The sequence below is a fragment of the Arvicola amphibius genome, chromosome 8 (assembly GCF_903992535.2).
Source record: "Arvicola amphibius chromosome 8, mArvAmp1.2, whole genome shotgun sequence".
Lineage (NCBI taxonomy): Eukaryota > Metazoa > Chordata > Mammalia > Rodentia > Cricetidae > Arvicola > Arvicola amphibius.
Window position 1 is genome coordinate 66,129,065 of NC_052054.1, and position 20,796 is coordinate 66,149,860.

Consider the following 20,796-nt stretch of genomic DNA (forward strand, 5'->3'; position numbering starts at 1 on the left):
GGTGATAAGAACACATTGACAAAAGCAACTCGGGGGTGAGTCCAAGGTTACAGTCCATTGTGATGAAGATGTCAGCAGGAACCTGAGGTACCTAACATATCACATCTACAATCAAAATGAAGAAGAGAAGTGATGAATTCCTGTGCTCAGTTGACTATTTCCTTTTTCTTTTTTAAAAATATTTATTATTATTTATTTATTTATTTATTTATTTATTATTGTTATTCTGCATATAATATTCTGTCTGTGTGTATGTCTGCAGGCCAGAAGAGGCCTGCAGACCTTATTACAGATGGTTGTGAGCCACCATGTGGTTGCCGGGAATTGAACTCAGGACCTTTGGAAGAGCAGGCAATGCTCTTAACCACTGAGCCATCTCTCCAGCCCCCTATTTCCTTTTCTTATATAGTCCTGAATCCCAACCCAGGAAATGCAGTGGGCAGGTCATCCACCCTCAGTTAACCTAATCAAAATAATCACTCACATGCATGTGAAGAGGTCTGTCTCCTGGGAAGCTATATCTCATCAAGTTGACAATTGAGAGCAATCATTACCAAAGGCTTATTTTGTCTTAGTTTGAAGGTGTAATCCATCATGGATGTGAAGATACAGTGGACAAAAGTGCTTCTAGGTACAGTGAGTGGCATGAACATGACACAGCTGGTAATTCTGCATCCATAGTCAGTGAGCAGAGAGAGATCAGTCAGTGAGTGGTGACTTACATTCTTTCTATTCAATCTAAGACCCTAGCCCTTAAAGCAGTATCACCTATATTCAGAGTACATCTTTCCACTTCAGGTAAGCATCTCTGGAACAGTTCTAAAAGACACACTTATAGGTATGTCTCCCAGGTGATTCTAAAACCCATCAACTTGACAGCCAAGGTGAAGGATCTCACTGTTGAGGTGTTCTGCGATACTAATCACCAAGAGTCCCAACTGTACTGCTTGCCTCTTTCATGAGATGATGGAAACCATGTCTTACTAAGTGAACAGGTACACCAGTGAGTGAGCAAATCACAAGGAATCAGAAGTTTGCTGAGCACTGCTTACGAGCTCCAGAGTTCCTTCACAGTTGAGTTTCTCCATGCTTGAGTCTGTTGGTACTCTGTGTTAACAGCTTGAGTTGAAAAACATGAGAAGCATCATTTGTGGAGCCACCCTCTGCTGAAGAAACACCTGTACACCTAGCTCTGACTCTCCTGTTGTGATAACGTGAGGGTGGCATACACACAGGTCTGTGTAGATGTGTCCTGAACGGTACTGGAGGGAAGTGGATCCATGTTCTCTGTCAAGACCTTTTGGCATAGATGGGCGTAAGTCACCTCCTGTGTGTCTTCTGCTGCAGACGCCTGCCATTGTGAGACACAAACTAAGAAGAGAATCCCCAGGTGGGATTCTGGAGGAGAGCAGGGCAATGGGGAGGGCTCACCTGTGTGTCCTCCTTCCTACAGTCCTCAGGCGGAATGCCCTCCAAGTCACCGTCTGGAAGGAAAGGTGAGAAGGTGTGCCTGTGTCACAGGAGCCCTTAAACAATACCATTTTGTGTTTTATATTTCACAGATGACCAACAGAACCCGAGGGTAAGACAGCAACATCACACAGCGAGGGGCCCGCCCACCTCTTCTGCTCTTCCCTGGAGGCCTCCTAAGCCCACAAGCATCCTAAGCCCACAAGCATCCTAAGCCCACACGCAACCCTTTTCACAGCAAGGCTCCTACATTTATGTTTTTCCTCCATGTTCATGGCTGGGCTGGCCCTGAGTGAAAAGAAGTGGAACCATTAAGTGTGCCTGAGAAATGACACATAAATAGAACTCTTAGAAGCTGGAGGTGTAGCTCAATGACAGAGCGCTTGTCGAGTATGTGGTGGTCATGGCTTCAATCCCCAGTACTCAGACAGGACCCTGATGGAGATGCAAGGATGGAGATGCAGGGATAGAGATGCAGGAATGGAGATGCAGGGATGTCTACTGGGGGAGTCCAAAGTCACCCACCTCTTATATTTCACTTGCCTCCTGGTATCACCATTAGTGGCCCCTACAGAAAAACAAAGATCAGTCTTAGAACCCACCATGCTCCATACACCCCACCCCCCCCCAATAACCCCCCCCCACACACACACACACACGACTCCTGGGACATACTGTGTTTGGCACAAAGCCAGTAGAGGCAGATGAAGAGGAGGAGGAAGAGGAGGAAGCAGACAGCAGCAACTGAGGCCCAAACCACAATGTGGCTGGATGGAGCTGGAATTATAAAACAGTAGTGGTCTGTTATTAAATATCAGTTACATTCATTCACTCATTCAATCAAACATTTATTGAGTGACTACCTTATACTAAACACAGAAATGGGCATTTAGGAAGCCTACACAAAAAAAAATAATTAAAGCAATCAATCCATGTGTTGTTGATCACATAGGTGGTGTCTCTTATGAGTCTTTTAAACACAGGGTCTTACTACATAGCCCAGGATGACTTCAAACTTGATACCTTCATGCCTTCAGCTCCAAAAAGCTGCGATCATAGGCATGTATCTGCATACCCAACTGATGAGACAAATTAAATACAATAGCAAAGAAAATTCATTTGTGGAAATGATCCATAAAGGATAAGAAACACCCAGCACTCTGAAGCTAAAAGAAAACCCTTCCCAGATAGTCTATGAAGAACATACACTAATCCTGACCTGAGTGAACCACATACAGAAGGGACAATCAGGAGATGGCAGGGGAGGGTATTTTCTAATAAAAATTGGAGATTAAAAAGTGACATGCAAGAGTCAGAAACTGAAAAGCCTTGCAAGCTACAAAGGTGAGCATAAATGAAATAGCACCTACAAAGTGATTGGTATAGGGTGTGTCTTGTTTTGTTTTAAAGGAACAGGGCCTCACAAATGCTGGAAAGCTCTCAGTCAACACAGATCATACTTGTGCATCTGTGTGCACTACTGCACTAGTCACAGCTGCCAAAACATTGAACCAGACCAGCTTAGATGTCCATCCACAGATGAATGCATAAAGATAATGTAGAGCATAGCCAGAGTGGAACTTTATGCAACTGGAGAGAAAAATGAAATCATGGCACACATAAGAAAATGGATGAAACTGGAAACCATTATATTACAACAAGGAAGCCAAACTCGGGGAGATAATAACACAGGATTTCACTCTTATATGAAACTTCCATTTAAAATGTGCGTGTGTGTGTGTGTGTGTGTGTGTGTGTGTGTGTGTGTGTGTGTGTGTGTGTGTTGAAACTAAGAAGGGGATCATGAGAAAAAGAGAACTCGAGAGTGGTAGGAAATTGAACGTGTAATGAAATTATGAAATAGGAAGCAGCAGTGGAGACTGTCTTGTGGGAGAAAAAGCAGCAGTCATAATAACGCATATGGCCTTGAACAGAGATCTGAGTGCAGGGATTAAAGGTGTGTATGCACCATCAAGCTTGATCTGATATTTTAATTTAAAAGTTAATTGAGCCAGTCAGTGGTGGTGCATGCCTTTAATGCCAGCACTTCAAAGGCAGAGGCAGGCAGATCACTGTGAGTTTGAGGCCAGGCTGGTCTGTAGAGTGAGCTCCAGGACAGTCATGGTTACACAGGGAAACCTGTCTTGAAAAAAGACAGAAGAGAAAAGGCTAGAGAGATGGCTCAGTGCATAAACATTTTTGCTTTGTAAGCATAAGGATCTCAGTTCAAATCTCCAACACCCACCTACATACACGCACACATAGAAACATAGTTATACATTGCTTGTAACCTCAATACTGGGGAGTTAGAATAACAGAATCTCTAGAGTTGAGTGGTTAACAATCAAGCATTGGGCAGAGATCTCGGGGAGTCTTGCTAAAGAAAGGGAGGAGGACTTCTATGAGCCAAGTGGGGGGTGGGGTATCATGATCATAATGAGGAACTCACAGAGACAGCTAACATGAGTGCATGGGAGTTCATGGACTCTAGACCAGCAGTCAGCAAGCCTGCATGGGACCAACCTAGGCCCTCAGAATGTGCGCAGTTGTGCAGCTTGGTCTCTTTGTAAGGTTCCTAGCATTGAGATCAGTACCTGTCCTGGTGCTTAGTTGGCTTTGGAGAATCTGTTCCTCATGCTGATTACTGCCCACAGCCTTGATTACGGGGGTTTGGGGGAGGAGCTTGGTCCTGCCTCAACTTGATATGCCATACTTTGTTCAAGCCCATGTGAGGCCGGCTCCTTTCTGAATGGAGATGCAGGAGGAGTGGATAGGGAGAGGGTTAGATGGAGGCGGGGCTGTGGGGACAGGAAGAGAAAGAGAGGGGAAACTGTAGTCAGTAAGTAAAATAAATGAAAAAAAAATGATAATTAAAAAGAAAGAGTTCAGCAGTCAGCCTGCTTAACCAAAAGAGCAAGGAGCAAGTCTGGTAATAGATCTTATCTCAATGAAATAAGGTAGAGGGTAGAGGAAGACAGCTGACACCTTGCTCTGGCTTCCACGTGTGTGTACTCACAGCCTCATGTACATGCACCACACACCACTCACAAATTAAAAAAAGAGGAGATGCAGAGAGAGAAAACACAAAAGTGGGCACCAACTGCGGGAAGTAGAAAGAAGGAAGTAGTGGCAGCAGAGAAAAGAAAGGACAATAGAGAGGGCAGAGAGGGGTGGTAACAATGAGACAAAGCATAGTGGTACATGTGTAAAGATGCTTGAGTAAAATCTATTACTTTGTGTGTCCTAATTGAAAACTCATTTTTTAAAGAAAATGCACTTGTGTTGGTGATATTAATTAGCCAACTTGACAGGATCTACCCGGGAGACAAGGCTTATGTCCATGAGGGGTGGCCTGGATTCAGCTAGTCTCTGGCCAGGCCCTGTGAGAGACCATACTGATTAGATTAACTGAGGAGGGAGCACCCCACCCTAAAAGTGAGAAGCACCATTCCCAGAGCTTCGGTCACTGCATTTAAAAAGGAGAAAGGCTAGCTGAGCTGAAGCAGTCATCTCTTTCTGTTCCCCTGCTTCCTGATATTGATGCAATGTGACAACCCGCCTTACGTTCCTCACCCCACGCCTTCCCCACCATGATGATTGTACTTCAAGTAGCTCAAATTGCCGCAATAAGTAAACCGTGACTTCCTTAAGTTGTTTTTCTCTCATGTTTCATTGCAACAATGAGCATTGCAGTGTATACACAGAATGGGAATTTACTCAATAGAAAGATGAACTAACTGATGCAATGTGCCAGAACATGGATGAAAAGGGGGTCCTCATAGTGAGCAAAATATTTCAGATTCAAATAATATATGTTGTATCACCTATGTGGAATGTAGATAGATAGAGATGATAGATAGATAGATAGATAGATAGATAGATAGATAGATAGATAGTGTGATGTATGTGTATACATCTATACAGTATACATATCATGACATAAAAGTAGAAAAGAGATTGTGAGAAGACTTAGTGGGAATAACACAGACAAAGAAAAATAGAAGTGAATCTGGTCATAATATAGGAAATATCTGAAGCAACATATTCATTGTGAGCCACTACACCCTGTGCAATGGGTAGAAACGTATTAAAAATGTTTTTTAATGTGACATTTCTATGGGATGGTGAATAGCTAAATATTTGGGTAGAAAGGAAGACAATTAAAGTGACTGGGTGAAAGGTGACTGGTGTACAACGACGACATAACAAAGGAACAGGATTTGAAGAATGTTTGCGGAACAAAAGATGTTTGGTTTAATGAATGAGCCATGTGAGAACTGACAGTAAAAGAAGATCCCTGAAAAAAATACTTTTCAAAGAAAGAAATGGACTCTCTGTCCAATAAGGACAGATATCAGGGGGGTGAATGGATGCTTTCCAATTCGTGGCTCTGTTGAGATGTATGCTAAGTGTCTACAAAAGACAAATCTCAAATATCCCATTGGATATATAATTCTGAAGATCATAGATGATTTCGTGGCTGCAGCAGTAAAATTAAACTTCATCAGCAAATACTGCATGAAAGTAGATGTCTAAGAATGTGCAGACCCCAACAAGACCGCTGTATACCACCTGCTCACAGAGAAACTCATCATGCATCATTCCCTTCTATATTCTACATGGAATTTCTTCCTCCTGCCTTAACATGTCCATTTTTCCATCTTTAACCCATGCTCACTTGATGTTTTCTACCCCAAGATTCTATCTCAAGTATGTTCCCAAGTTGAACTTCCATGGCCCTGCCCACTTTATTCCCCGTACCTGAAACAAGTTCAGTCTCTTAAAACCCCAAGAAATCCCAGATGACCAGGAGTTCTAAGATATAAAGAAATAAGTCCCCTCTGTCAAGAAATGTGAGTTTTCCTCTGTTAATGTTTCCTACATTCTGCCAGACTTTGTTGACTCCCCATGGGAGCCCTTACCAGTTGGGAGGATTATATGGGGTGGGATGGGAGGAAAACGAGGAGGGATAGAAGGAGGGGTGTGAGGGAGAACTGTGGTTGGAATGTAAAGTGAAATTTTTTTAAATTAATTTTCAAAAAAGACAAGTAAAATTAACACTCAAAAAAATGTTTCCTCCATTCTGCACTGGACTGATGACTGTTCAGAGGTGGCACCATGATGTCCAAAGGGTGGTGGGACAGTAAGTGTAGTACTCGCTCCTTGTAGTGGGAGGATGCTTGTTTTTTCCCAGCTGCCCAGACCATGAATAGTCACACAGAACTATATTATCTGAATTACTATTTGGCCAATAGCTTAAGCATTTTTCTGGCTTATTCTTATATCTTAAATTAACCCATTTCTACTAATCTGTGTATTGCCACAAGGTTGTGGCCCTACTGGCAAAGTTTCAGTGGGCTCCAGCACAGGTGTTTGACCCCAGTGGAGGCTACATGGCTTTTTTACCAGCTCCACCTTACTTTAACTCAGCATTCAGTTTAGTTCCCCTCTCCCCCTGCCTAGTTCTACTCTGCCCCTATCATAGTCCAAGGCAAGCTTCTTTATCCATCAACCCATTAAAAGCAACACATATACAGAAGAATTTCCCATGCCAGTTCCTCATCAAGGGTAACTTCCTTATGCAAGAGATAAAAACCATTCAAAAATTACCATTACATTACCATTGCAAATACAAACAAACCAAAATGCAGAGTTGTGGAGCTCAGTCACAACAGATACATTCTACAAAAACAACTCATGCATGTGAAAGAGGGGAGGAAGGAAAGATTGAAGCAACCAATGGACCAGAGGAGTTTGTTGTGAGATTGGTCTCCTACTAATGCCAGAAGCAATAGCATAAAGTTTCATCAACATGGCAACCTAAACATGAGCTGGACAAGGACAACAAGATAGACATGCCATAGTGGATGGGAGAAAGCCCATGAGGCCTCACTCTACATAAATGACTATAAGGAACTAGGGATGCTGAGAGTGGGGGAATAGTCTTCCCCAGGAAAGAGAAAATGAATTGGTTATTCAATACCAATGCTCGGCTCTACAAACATACATATAATCACATTATACAGACTAAGCAGGTTATGCTAAAAGTATATTCATGTACATGCATATACACTGATGTGTATATGATTAATATAAAAATAAGCCATTGATTTGAAAGTGAAGAAGGAGGGGTACATGGGAGGGTTTAAGTTAGAAGGAAAGGAGGTGAGAAAATGATGTATTATAACCAAAAAGGCAAAAGAAAAAAACAAGATGAACTCTTGAAATCTAAAAAACTGTCATCAATGGAGAAACTAGCAGATACTCTTTCAATTTTTCTGTCGCCATCGGCTAGTGATGTACTTGTCACACGTATAACTCAGAAAGAAACATTCTGAAAGAAGATTCTCATGATGAACAGATGAGAATGTCTATTACCCAGACAAATATGTCCCCAAAATAATATAATCAACACATAATGCTCAGAGCCCATAACACAAATAGAGCAATTTCAGTCAGAAGAGCAGTGCAGTGTGCAGCATGTGGCACACAGGAGACATAAAGTGGAACTGATATATTCCACATGGAATCCCTTGAGACCTCCTGTCTAAGAACAGAGATAAGAAACAAGAACTAGACATACTTACGTGGGATTGAAAACTCAAGCAGATCACTAGGCAGTGACCACAAGTAGGAACTGTGTTTGTGAGAGCCAAAGCATCTGTAGGTGCTCCTGTGCCCTGGGCTCACAGGGGAGATGAGGAATGAGCTGTGGTCCTGACTTGAGCAGCTCTGGGGAAAGGAGGCATTTCCACCTCTGCAGAGGATGAAGATGTCAAAGGAATGATGTGTGTAACAGAGGAGAGTCACATTCTTTCTGAGATTCCCTGAGGTCCTGAATCAGCAGTAAGGAATGGCTTCTCACGGTAAACACCTGGAAGTGAAAAAAAAAATTGTATTAGTTCGTCATTGTGACATGGTCGTTTAATCCTAGCACCTCAGGAGGCAGAGGCAGGTTAGATATTTTTGAGTTTAAAACAAACCTGCTTGTCCCCAGCTAAGGCTCCTAGTAATAGTGGAAAAGGAGCCTGCACTGGCCATCTACTGTAATCAGACTGGTGACTTCCCTAATCGTCATCAGAGAGCCTTCATCCAGTAACTGATGGAGAAGTAGATGCAGAGATCCACAGCCTAGCACTGTTCCCAGCTCTGGAAGTCCTCCTTGAAGAAAGAGGGAAGTATTGTTTGAGCCAGGGGGTCAGGGTCATGATGGGGGAACCCACAGAGATAGCAGACCTGAGTTTATGGGAGACCATGGACTCTGGACCAACAGTTAAGGAGCCTGCATGGGAGCAGCCTAGGCAATCTGCATGTTGTGTAGTTGTGTAGTTTGATCTATTTGTAAGGTTCCTAGCAGTGAGATCAGGAACTGTCCCTGGCACCTTATCTGGCTTTTGGGAACCTGTTCCCAGCTGGATTACTTAGCCCAGGCTTGATATAGGGGAAAGAGCTCAGTCCTACCTCAACTTGATGTTGCCAGGCTTTGTTCAAGCCCATGGGAGGTCTGCCCCTTTTCTGAATGGAGACAGAGGAAAGGTAGATGGCAAGGGGGTAGATGGAAGTTGGGAGTCGGTTAAGGCCTAAACTATTAATTAAATAAAATAAGTTTTAAAAATAAAGTGGGGCTGGGAGGCCTGGGGAGCCAGTAGGGAGTGCACGTGCCACTGGGGCTTTTCGTATCCCTCCCATCCAACCTCCCAAGCCGCCTTTTCATCTGCAAGGTCCCTTGGCATCAGCTCAGCACCCTGCCAATTCCCTGGGCTTTTCTGGCCATTCAGCAGGGTTGTGTTCCAGGCTGATGGCTTTCTTACCTACCATTCCACCCTGCCCCAAGCACTCGTTTTCATCTGCAAGGGTCCTTGGATCCCCCAACTCAGCCTGCTATAGGGCTGAGGGGTCCCAGGGAGCCAGCAGGGAGGTGTTCCGCCACTGGGGCTTCTTTATATCTTCCCATCCTGTCTCCCAAGCCTGCCTTTTGTCTGCAAGGTCCTTGGAGCCCAGAAAAAGGCCCTGCTCCCATGCTGAGCAGATCCATAGTAGTGAAGAGATGAGCAGTTGCCCATGCAAGAATTCTACGACATCCTTGAAAAACAACATGATAAACACCAGAATCCAGCGAACACCACAACAAAAAGACTTGAACAATCCTAACCCAGAAGTAGAAGAAAGAAATCTACTTAACGTAACCTATGGAAAATGATGGAGACCTTTAAACAGGAAGTGAAAAACTCCTTTAAAGAAATAGAAGAAAAGGCAAACAAAAAGCTAAAAAACAATGAATAAATCCCTCAAAGATACCCAAGAAAACCAAGAAAAAGCAATCAAACAGGTAAGAAAACAGTTCAAGACTTGAAGACCGAACGACATGGATGGTAATAAAGAAAAATACAAACCAAGGATTGGCTGGATATGGAAAATTTGGGTTAAACAAACAGGAACTACAGAGACAAGTATAACCAACAGAATATGAGAGATAGAAGAGAAAATCTCAGGCACTGAGGATACAATAAAGAAAATAAACATTGATCCCAAAGAAAACAGCAAATCCAACAAATTCTTAACCCACAAAACATCAGGAACTCTGGGACAACATTGAAAAGACAAGCCCTAACAATAGTAAGAGTAGAAGAAGGAGAAGAAAGCCAGCACAAAGCCCAGAAAATATATTCAACAAAATTATTAGAAACAAAACTTCCCAACCTAAAGAAGTAAAATTTCTGTGAAGGTTCAAGAAGCTGACAGAACACCAAATATACTGGATCAAAAAAAATCCCACCCTCGCCATATAATAATCAAAACACAAAACATACAGAATAAAGAAAGAATATTAAGAGCTACAAAGGAAAGGGAAAAGTAGCATATAAGGTAAACCTATCAGAATTAAACTTGACTTCTCAGTGGAAACCATGAAAGCCGGAATGTCTTCGATAGATGTGCTATAGACACTAAGAGACCATGGATGCAAGCCCAGACTACTATACCCAGCAAAGCTTGCATTCACCATCAATGGAGAGAAAACAAGATTATTCCAGGACAAAAACAGGTTAAAACACTACATAGCCACAAACCCAGCCTTACAGAAAGCACTAGAAGAAAAACCCACACCCAAGGAAGCCAACAACACCCACAATAACAAACATCTGACAACCCTCCACCAACACAACTCAAAGAAGGGAAACACAACAAACACTACCACCAAAAAAATAACTGAAGTTAACAACCACTGGTCATTACTATTGCTTAATGTCAATGGACTCAATTCACCTATAAAAAGGCACAGGTTAAGAGAATGGATAGGATACAGGATGCAACATTCTGCTGTTTACCAGGAACACACCCTCAACCTCAAAAACAGACACTACCTCAGAGTAAAGGGTTGGGAAAAGGTTTTCCAAGCAAAACCTAAGAAACAGGTGGGTGTGGCTCTATCCAAAACTTAACAAAATTGATTTCAATTAAAATTTCAATCTGAAGAGATGGGAAGACATTTTATACTCGTAACAGGAACAGTTCATCAGGATTGATGAAGTCTCAATCCTGAATCTCTATGCCTCTAATATAAAAGCACCCACATATGTAAAAGAAACATTTCTAGAACTAAAATCACACATCAAAACCCACCACACTTATAGCAGGAGATTTCAAACACTCTTCTTTTCACAATGGAACAGATCAAACAGACAGAAACTTAACAGAGAAATAAGAGAACTAACAGATGTAATGAATCAAATGGACCTTAACAGACATCTATAAAACATTCCACCCAAACAGGAAAAAAATATACTTTCTTCTCAGCATCTCATGGAACCATTCTTGAAATGATCACACACTCGGTAACAAAGCAAGCATCCCACAGATACCAAAAAAAAAAATGGAGTAACCACCTATGTCTTATTGGATCACCATGGAGTAAAATTAGAATTTAACAAAAATTCTATCCCCAGAAAGCCTACAAACTCATGGAAAATAAAGAGTCATACTACTGAACCACCACTGGGTCAAGAAGACATAAAGAAAGAAATTAAAAGTCTTCCTGAATTCAATGAAAATGAAGACACAACATACCCAAACCTATGGGACACTATGAAAGCTAGTGCTAAGAGGAAGTTCATAGCACAAGGCCCACATAAAGAAAATGGAGAAGAAAGCTCACGTTAGAAAACTTAACAGCACACCTGAAAAGCTCTAGAAAAAAGAAGCAGACTCACCCAGGAGGAGTAGAAGACTGGAAATAATCAACACTGAGCACTGAAATCAACAAAATAGAAAACACAGAAAACAATCCAAAGAATCAATGAAACAAAGAGCTGGTTCTTGGAGAAAATCAACAAGATTGACAAACCCCTATCCAAACTAATCAAAAGGCAGAGGGAGAACACACAAATTAACAAGATCAGAAATGAAAAGGGGAATATAACCACAGACACAGAGGAAATATTCAAAGAAATATTAGGTCTTACTACAAAAGCCTGTATGCCACAAACATTGGAAAATGTAAAAGAAAATGGATATTTTTTAGATAAATACCAAAATTAAATCAAGACCAGGTTGAACAATTTAATATACACCTATAAGTTGCGAGAAAATAGAAGCTGTCATCCAAAACCTCTCAATGAAAAAGAGCAGGACAAGATGGTTTAGTGCAGAATTCACCAGAACTTCCAAGAAGACCTACACCTATACTCCTTAATGTGTTCCACATAATAGAAACAGAAGAGTCATTGCCAAATTCTTTTATGAAATACAGTTACCCTGATACCAAAACCACACAAAGACTCAACAAGAAGAGAATTACAGATCAGTCTCACTCATGAACATCGATGCAAAAATTCTCAATAAAATGCTAGCAAACCAAATCTAAGAACACATCAAAAAATCATCCATTATGATCAAAGAGGGCTTCATCCAGAGATGTAGGGCTAGTTCAACATACAATAAATCTATCAATGTAAATCATCATATAAAGTGAAAGAAAAAATCGATCATTCATTAGATGCTGAAAAAACATTTGACCAAAATTCAACACCCCCCTTATGAATAAGGTCTTGGAGAGATTGGTGATACAGAATCCTATCTAAATATAATAAAAGCAATATACAACAAGCTGACAGCCAATATCAAATTTCAATTGAGAGAATCTCAAAGCCATTCCACCAAAATCAGGAACAAGACCAAAGCTGTCTCCATACCTCTTCAATATAGTGCTTGAAGCTCTAGCAATAGCAATAAGACAACATCAGAAGATAAAGGGGATTTGAATTGGAAAAGGAAGAAGTCAAACTTTTGTTATTTGCAGATTATATGATAGTGTACATACGTGACCCCAAAACTCTACCAAAGAACTCCTACAGCTGGATAAATACCCTTCAGTGATGTGGCAGGATACAAGATCAACTCCAAAAAATCAGTAGCCCCTCCTATACACACAGGATAAAGAAGCAGAGAGGGAAATCAGAGAAACTTCACATTCAAGATAGCCACAAATAGCATAAAGTATCTTCGGGTAACTCTAACCAAGGAAGTGAAAGATTGATTTGAAAGAAATTAAGGCTTGAAGGGAAAGAAATTGAAGAGGATACCACAAACTGGAAGGATCTCCCTTGCTCGTGGATTGGGAGGATCAACGTAGTAAAAATGGCAATTCTACCAAAGGCAATCTATAGATTCAGTGCAATACCCATCAAATCCCAACAAATTCTTCACAGACCTTGAGAGAACAATAATCAATTTTTATATGAAAAAACAAAAAAAACCCAGGATAGCCAAAACAATCCTATACAATAAAAGTACTTCCGGAGGCATTTCCCATCCCTGACATCAAACTCTGTTACAGAAGCACAGTAGAGAAACCAGCTTGGTTTTGGCATAAAACAGAGATGTAGACACGTGGAATAGAACTGAAGACCCGGATATTTAATCCACAAACCAATGAATACCTGATTTTTGACAAAGGACCCTAAAGTATACAATGGAAGAAAGAAAGCATATTTAACAAATGGTGCTGGCATAAACTGGATGTCAACCTAGAGAAGAATGAAAATAGATCCATATCTATCACCATGCACAAAACTCAAGTCCAAATGGATTAAAGACCTCAATATAAATCTGACCACACTGAACCTGATAGAAGAGAAAGTGAGAAGTAGACTGCAACACATGGGCACAGGAGCCCAACTTCCTACATATAACCCCAGTAGCACAGACAATAAGAGCAAAAATAAATAAATGGGGACATTCTGAAACTGAGAGCTTCTGTAAAGCAAAGGACACTGTCATTAATACAAAAAAGAAAACCTACTGAATAGGAAGAGATATTCACCAAACCCCCACATTAGACAAAGGTCTGATCTCCACAATATATAAAGAACTCAAGAAACTAGACATTAAAATTCTAAATAATCCGATTAAAAATGGGGCACTGCTTTTTAAAATTCTTTTCCTCGACTCCCTCACATCAGGTAAAGCAGTACATCCATGCTCCATTTATATTATTGGAAGAAACACTGTTTAGAGGAGTTCCCATGTTATTGGAGCATTTTTACTTAAATCAACTCTGTGTGTGCATACTCTCCTATTACTCTTTCATGTTCATGTGTAGTGTGTTCAGTGTGCATGGATTATATTAGCATGTTCACATGTATGTAGTGCAGATTAGAGTGGAGTGCCTAGGAGAAACTGTAGATTTTGGGCATCTTTCTGGTTTAGTGATCACCTTATTCATTGAGTTGGGGACTCTTAAGTTAATCATATACCATGGCATTTCCACCTAGATGCAGGCAAACATATTTGGGAGATTCCTTTTCTACCTGTAATCATCACCATCCAGTGGGAGGTTGACAAACACCCAGCATTTGTGTGGGTTCTGGAGATCTGAACTCTGGTCCTCCCATAAATTCTTTAACCACTGAAATATGTCCAAAGCCCCAGGTTATAATTTTTATCTGTACTTCAGAATGATTTAAGAATCACTCTTGTCAAAATAAGACATAAAAATAAAACTATGATATGGTATTATGTAACATAGCAATAAGTTGTATTTTATCTCTAAGTTTCTTTGGATTAAATTATGTTTATTGTACAAGGATAAAACAAATTAACTCTACTCATCACAAGTTTTTGAGTTTATGCCAAATGAAAAATTGCAATGATACAATTATAAAATTCATTCTTTTCTCTGTAAACAGAATGACTTGAATCTGCAGCTTCCTTCTTCTATCTTTGTCTCCTTTCCTCCTATAAGGAATGTAAGAGTTCAGCAGGATGAGTAAGTAAAATCAGGTGCACAGTTGTCTTGTCTTCCCTAGTACTTCTAGGGTACTGGTCCTGAATCTTTTTAAAACAAGTGCACATTCTCAATCATTTCATTTACTACTTAAACCGTAAAACAAAATGAGAAACTCTTAGCTTAGGAAGAGTAACCCAGGTTGCAGGATGTTTGTTATCAAACCTAAAGCCAAGGATCCCACACCTGTAAAAATGCACAGCTAATAAGCTACAGAGTGATGTTCTAATCCCCAGATCCTACATAAATTTGAAATGGTGCTATTTTGTATCAAATCAAGAGAGAAATTACACAAACAAATGTTTGGATTGGTGGGTAGAAAGTTTAAAAGATGAAACTTGGTAGGAAGACTTTGCACTTAAATTTGTACATGGGGAATTGTAGAATTGTATCTTTCACCTTGACTGTGGTTTAAGTGTCTAGTCTATGAACTATGAAACTTACACTGCCTTACATAGGTATCTATGAATATCTACCCTCTCCAAATCCATAAGTTCTGTAAAGTGCATAAATAAGAGACAGTCCTTATTACAATTTTATGTTCTCCTGAGACTAAAGGGCAGCTGGTACAAACACAGTAAGCATGTATTGACTATGGTGTAGTCATACTGACTTATTCCCGTTATAGAATCAAATGTCCTGAGTGTGGAATGTTTTATCTATGTTATGGAATAAAATAAATATTTCTTTTTAAAAAATGGGGTACTGAAACTGAACAGAGATATCTCAACAGAAGAACTTCAAATGGCCAAAGGATACTTAAGGACATGTTCAACTTCCTTATCTATCAGGGACATGCCAATCAAAACAACTTTGAGATACCACCTTACCACCTGTCAGAATGGCTAAACTCAAAACACCAATGATTAGCCCTATGCTGGAAAGGTTGTGGCAGTAAGGGGAAACACTCATCCATTGCTGATGGGAATGTTAAACTTGTGCAAACCACTTTGGAAATCAGTGTGGTGCTTTCTCAGACAATGGGAGTCTACCCTACCTCAGGATCCAGCAATACCACTCTTGGGAATATACCCAAAAGATGCCCAATCATACTACAAAAGCATCTGTTCACCTACTGTCATAGCCAGCATATTTGTAATAGCCAGAACTGAAAACAACCTAGAATGCCCTTCAATGGAAGAATGGATATAAGAAAGTGTGGCACATCTACACATTAGAGTACTACCACAGCGGTTTAAAAAAAATGACATCTTGAATTCTGCACTGAAATGGATTAGAAATAGAAAGAAAACACTCTATACTGGGTGAGATAACCCAGACCCAAAAAGATGAATATGATATGCACTCACTTATTAGTGGATTCTAGCCATAAACAAAGGACATTGAGCCTATAGTTCGCAATCCTAGCAAAAGCTAAGTAATAAGGTGAACCCAAAGAAAAGCATGAGGAGGAGAGTATCTGTCTATGTACTTTCATGGTTAATTAATAAAGAAAATGCCCTTGGCCCTTTAGAGAACAGAAATTAGGTAGGCGGAGTAGTAGTAGACAGAACAGAATGGCTGGGTGCTAGCAGGAGGGGGGAGACGCTTCAGTTGCCATAGTGAGTCGCCATGATTCTCCTCTCCGAGATGGATGCAGGTTAAGATCTCTCCTGGTAAGACACACCTCGTGGTGCTACACGGATTACTAAATATGGGTTAAAGAAAGATGTGAGAATTAACCAATAAGAGGCTACAGATAATGGGGCCAGGCAGTGTTTTAAAGAATACAGTTTCCGTGTAATTATTTTGGGTAAAGCTAGCCGGGGTGGCGGAACACAGCCGCCGCTTCCTTCTACAAAAGCAATATAGATCCCTCCTGGAAACTGGAAGCAGACAAGATCACCAGGCAAAAGTTGGAAGCATGGGGATGGGGGTGTCTGGGGAAGGGTAAGAGGAAGAGAGAAGGGAGAAGGAGAGGGGGCTGTGTGGAGAGGTTGGGAGTGGGATGATTAAGATGGAGGAAGACTGGGAGCAGGGAAGAAGACATCTTAATTAAGGGGGCATTGTGGGGTTGGCATTGTGGGGTTGGTGTCCAAGGGGATTTCCCCAGCTAGGAGAGCCTGGGCAGTGGAGGGAGGGTGCCTGAAAAGGCCCTTGTCCTGTAGTCAGACTGATGACTATCTTGAATATTACAATAGAACCTTCCTCTGGTGACAGATGGAGATAAAGACAGAGACCCACATCCGAGCACTCAACTGGAGCTCCCAAGGTCCAATTGAAAAGAAAGAAGAAGGGGAAGAATATGAGCAAAGAAGTCAGAACCACGTGGGGTTAGACCACCCATTGAGACAGTGTGTCTGAGCTAATGGGAGCTCACCAAATCCAGCGGAATGGGACTGAACGAGCCTGGGATCAAACTGAACCTTCTGAACGTGGTTGACAATTGGGGAAGACTGAAAAGACAATGATAATGATAATGATAATGATAATGATAATGATAATGATAATGATAATGATAATGGCACTGGGATTTGTTTCTAATGCATGTATTGGTTTTTTGGGATCCTATTCTATTTGGAAACACACCTCCCTAAGCCTGGATGGAGGGGGAAGGGCCTTGGACTTCTACAGGGCAGGGTACCCTGCCCTCTCTTAGGAATGGAGGAGGAGGGGAGAAGGGAAAGTGAGGAGAGTGTGAGGATGTGGGGGGGAGGAAGTGGAAATTTTGAATGGTATTTTTTATAAAGTAATAAAAAATTATTAGAGAAAAAAAAACTAACCTTGCCCCTTCAGGTGGGCAATTAGCATCTCTGTCTCTCCTGCAGAGCATCGAATTAAATCTTTTTGTTTCATAAATAAATAAATAAATAAAGGACTAGGCCAAAAAATAAATGAAATAAAATAAAATATAAACACCCTGATCGATATGATGTTTCAAAGGCAGCCAGAAGGCGGATCTCTGAGTTCGAGGCCAGCCTGGTCTACAAGAGCTAGCTCCAGGACAGGCTCTAGAAACTACAGGGAAACCCTTTATGTCATCGAAAAAAAAAAAAAAAAAAAAAAATCAAGGCCAGGCCAGAGTTTGAAACAGGTGGGACCCTGTCTCAAAAAGAAAAAAAAAAACTTTTCTTAGTTAGGGCTTTTATTGCTGCTATGAAAAAACATTACCAGAAAGCAAGTTGGGAAAGAAAGGGTTTCCTTTGGTTTACACTTCAGCATTGCTGTGTATCACTGAAGGTAGTCAGGACAGGAACACAAGCAGGGCAGGAAGAAGAAGCCATGGACAGGTGCTGCTAACTGACTTCCCCTGGCTTGCTCAGCCTGTTTTTCCCATAGAACTCAGGACCACCAGCCCAGCCATGGCACCATGCACAGTCGTGCGTTGGCACTCCCCCATTGATCACACTTGAGAAAATGCCTTACAGCTGGATCTCATGGAGGCTTCCTTAAACTGAGGTTCCTTCCTCTCTGCTGATTCTAGCTTGTGTCAAGTTGTCATAAAACTAGCCCAGGACAACCCCTGTTATTTAAAACATGATTAAAAATGAGGCTTACAGTTCAGAGTCTGACCAAAGAGAAGAAAGATGGAAGACAAGAGGAAAGTCATCTATTGCTAATCTATAGGGATCAACAAAACATGTTTGTATTATTTATTCATAAACCAGAACCCACAGGAAAGGCTCTACATAGACAGAAAGGCAACTGTCAAGTTCCTGTGAACTGCATCCCTTAGGCAATATAATCATCACTCAGAAGGGAGACTGCCAATATGGTCAGGACCAGATGAGGGTCAACACACCAAAGCAGAGTTCTTTCGGTTGAATCTTAGTTGGTCAAGTTCTTGCCTAATTCACCTAATATACCAAGCTGCCTCATATTCTATGTCTATCAGCATATGGATGGTGTCATTGATCAGGTCAACAACACCAGCATAGGAGAATAGAAAGCAGAGAGATCATAAATTCAAGATTATGCTTGGTTACACAGGAAGTTCAAGGACAGTCTGAAATATGTGAGAACTTGTCTCAAAACTGAAAATCAAGTTTTCAGGAAAATCAAGTTGTCAAGAAAAATGGAAATTAAAAAGGAAATGAGAGGAGAGAATAGGAGAGGGGAAGAGATCATTATAATGGAGCAGAGATGCAGAGTGGGCCTGGGATGGGGCATATGTGGTTAGTTAGGTTGGATCAGAGACTGAGCCTGAAGGACAGTATTCTTGGGCAGTTACTCACCTGTCACCACCAGTTCCAGATTGTCACTACTTCGTGACGATTCACCTCCCCTAAAGTAGTCACAGTAGTAAACCCCAGCATTGCTGTGTGTTATATTCTTCAGAATGAATTCAAACACCTCCTGGGCTCCCTGTGGGGTACCATCATACCACACAGTACTGGGTACAAAACGGGCTAGACGCACAGTGATCACTCCTGGAGGGATCCTGCAGAAGATGCTCACATCACTACCTTTGGAAACCACAGCTCCTGGAACTGCCCAGATGGAAGGCTGGGGTGGTGGCCCTGGAGAGACACAGGAAAAAGTGCTAATAAACCAATATCAGGAGAGCCACATTCCCAAGGACTACAGAGTAGCTCCCACAACAATTGTAATCAACAAAATGCCCCACAGACAAGCCCACAGGCATTGGTGGGGACAATTCCTCAGTTGAAATTCCTTCTTGCCAGAGGAGTCTAGCTTATATCCTTCGAAAGAAAGCTAAACAGAGTGAAGTGTTGTCATTTTCAGAATTGAGCTTCTGGCCTAGTTCCAAAGAAACTGATCATCTTTACTGTTCCCAAACAATGCCAGAATAACCCTCATGCCTTACCGCTATCAGTGGCTTCTCTACCTGTGTCCTATCAGCCCAGGAATGAACCCTGTGGGCCACCATTCTTATCACCAAATCGTCCCATTTCTCTGGGCTATTCAACAGGAAATTCATTCAAATCAATGAACTATGTCTGACTTTGTCACTTGTGTCCATGAAAAACCCAAACACTATTCCCACCTCCAAAGTCACACAAAGCCTGGGAGCCTCTGAAAACAAACGAATCCTATCTATGCAACACACACACTAGACAACATTTTATTCAGCTCTGTCTCATGGATGACAAGCCTTAGCAAGGGCAAAATCAGTAAGAGAGCAAGGCAAAGCCCAAGTAAGAAGAGACAGGAGGAAAAGGGAAACAAATTCAAAATCAAATATCTATATCCTCAGGAGGAAACGTGTGCAGGTGCTCCTCCTCTGTGCCATTTATTCAATGTCCTTCTGAGACACATATAATTCAGGCTTTACTGGAGCACAGTCGAGAATCCTCACCCCAGAGATGGCTACAATAGTAAGTTCTGATCATCAAGTAAGTGTGCCAGTGGCTGTCAGTGAAAAATCCCATCTCAGGATCTGCACAAGATGCCTCAAGCTCCTCTCATGCTACTCCCAGCCAACTTAGTTCCCCAGGGTTTTTAAAACAGAAAACAGACTCACCATACTGTGCCCAGGTCCTCTGCAACATTAAAAACACTGAAAATAGAGCAAAAGACTGATGAGGGAAATCTGTCCTGTTATAAACTGACCCAATTCTGGAGCTCAGATCAAAAGACCAAGGCCCGATGGGCAGGCTGAAGTCAAGGGAGACTCCTCTGCAGCCACCAGACTAGGTCTTCATAAAGGAAGAGTTCTATGACAGGAGCCCAGGTTATAAAACTGGGACTCTGTATTCACTACCATGATAGCTAAGAATGATGACCCCTGTCACACTTACCAAGTCCAGGAAGAACAGCTCCAAGGACCATGGCAACGTCTCATGCCAGACATCCACAGAAGCCGCACGCAGAACTGGCGATACAGTCTGCACAGTGGGACACACCTACGGGAAAGAACAAACTGTAGGATGAGGACACCCAGTACAAAACAGAAAGTGGATATGCTCTTTCTCAAGACTTGACGCTGACTCTTCAATTCGACACCAAAGCTCGGGGCTAAGCAACAGTTCCTCTATATACTTCCTGTACTGTTTTTTTAATCTTTGGTGCATTTTTATTTTTTGTTGGTTTTTTTGGATTTTTTAATTATTTTATTACTTTAAAAAATACCAATGCAGTTT

General features: G+C 41.4%; 2 protein-coding genes across 2 annotated transcripts; both read right to left on the reverse strand.

The window, feature by feature from the left end:
* Window positions 1-299: 299 nt before the first annotated feature.
* Window positions 300-8,143, reverse strand: LOC119820700 (leukocyte immunoglobulin-like receptor subfamily B member 2). Its single transcript, XM_038339234.1, has 5 exons — window positions 8,058-8,143; window positions 1,996-2,038; window positions 1,721-1,758; window positions 1,432-1,484; window positions 300-1,351 (listed from the first exon to the last, which is right to left on the reverse strand). Exons 3-5 carry the CDS (start codon window positions 1,743-1,745, stop codon window positions 1,187-1,189), a joined length of 243 nt encoding a protein of 80 aa, XP_038195162.1. The 5' UTR covers window positions 1,746-1,758; window positions 1,996-2,038; window positions 8,058-8,143; the 3' UTR covers window positions 300-1,186.
* Window positions 8,144-20,593, reverse strand: LOC119820699 (leukocyte immunoglobulin-like receptor subfamily A member 3). The gene is made up of 4 exons (XM_038339233.1): window positions 20,455-20,593; window positions 20,178-20,213; window positions 18,928-19,212; window positions 8,144-8,344 (listed from the first exon to the last, which is right to left on the reverse strand). The coding sequence occupies exons 1-4, from the start codon at window positions 20,483-20,485 to the stop codon at window positions 8,277-8,279; spliced, it is 420 nt and encodes a 139-aa protein (XP_038195161.1). The 5' UTR covers window positions 20,486-20,593; the 3' UTR covers window positions 8,144-8,276.
* Between the last annotated feature and the right edge of the window lie 203 nt (window positions 20,594-20,796).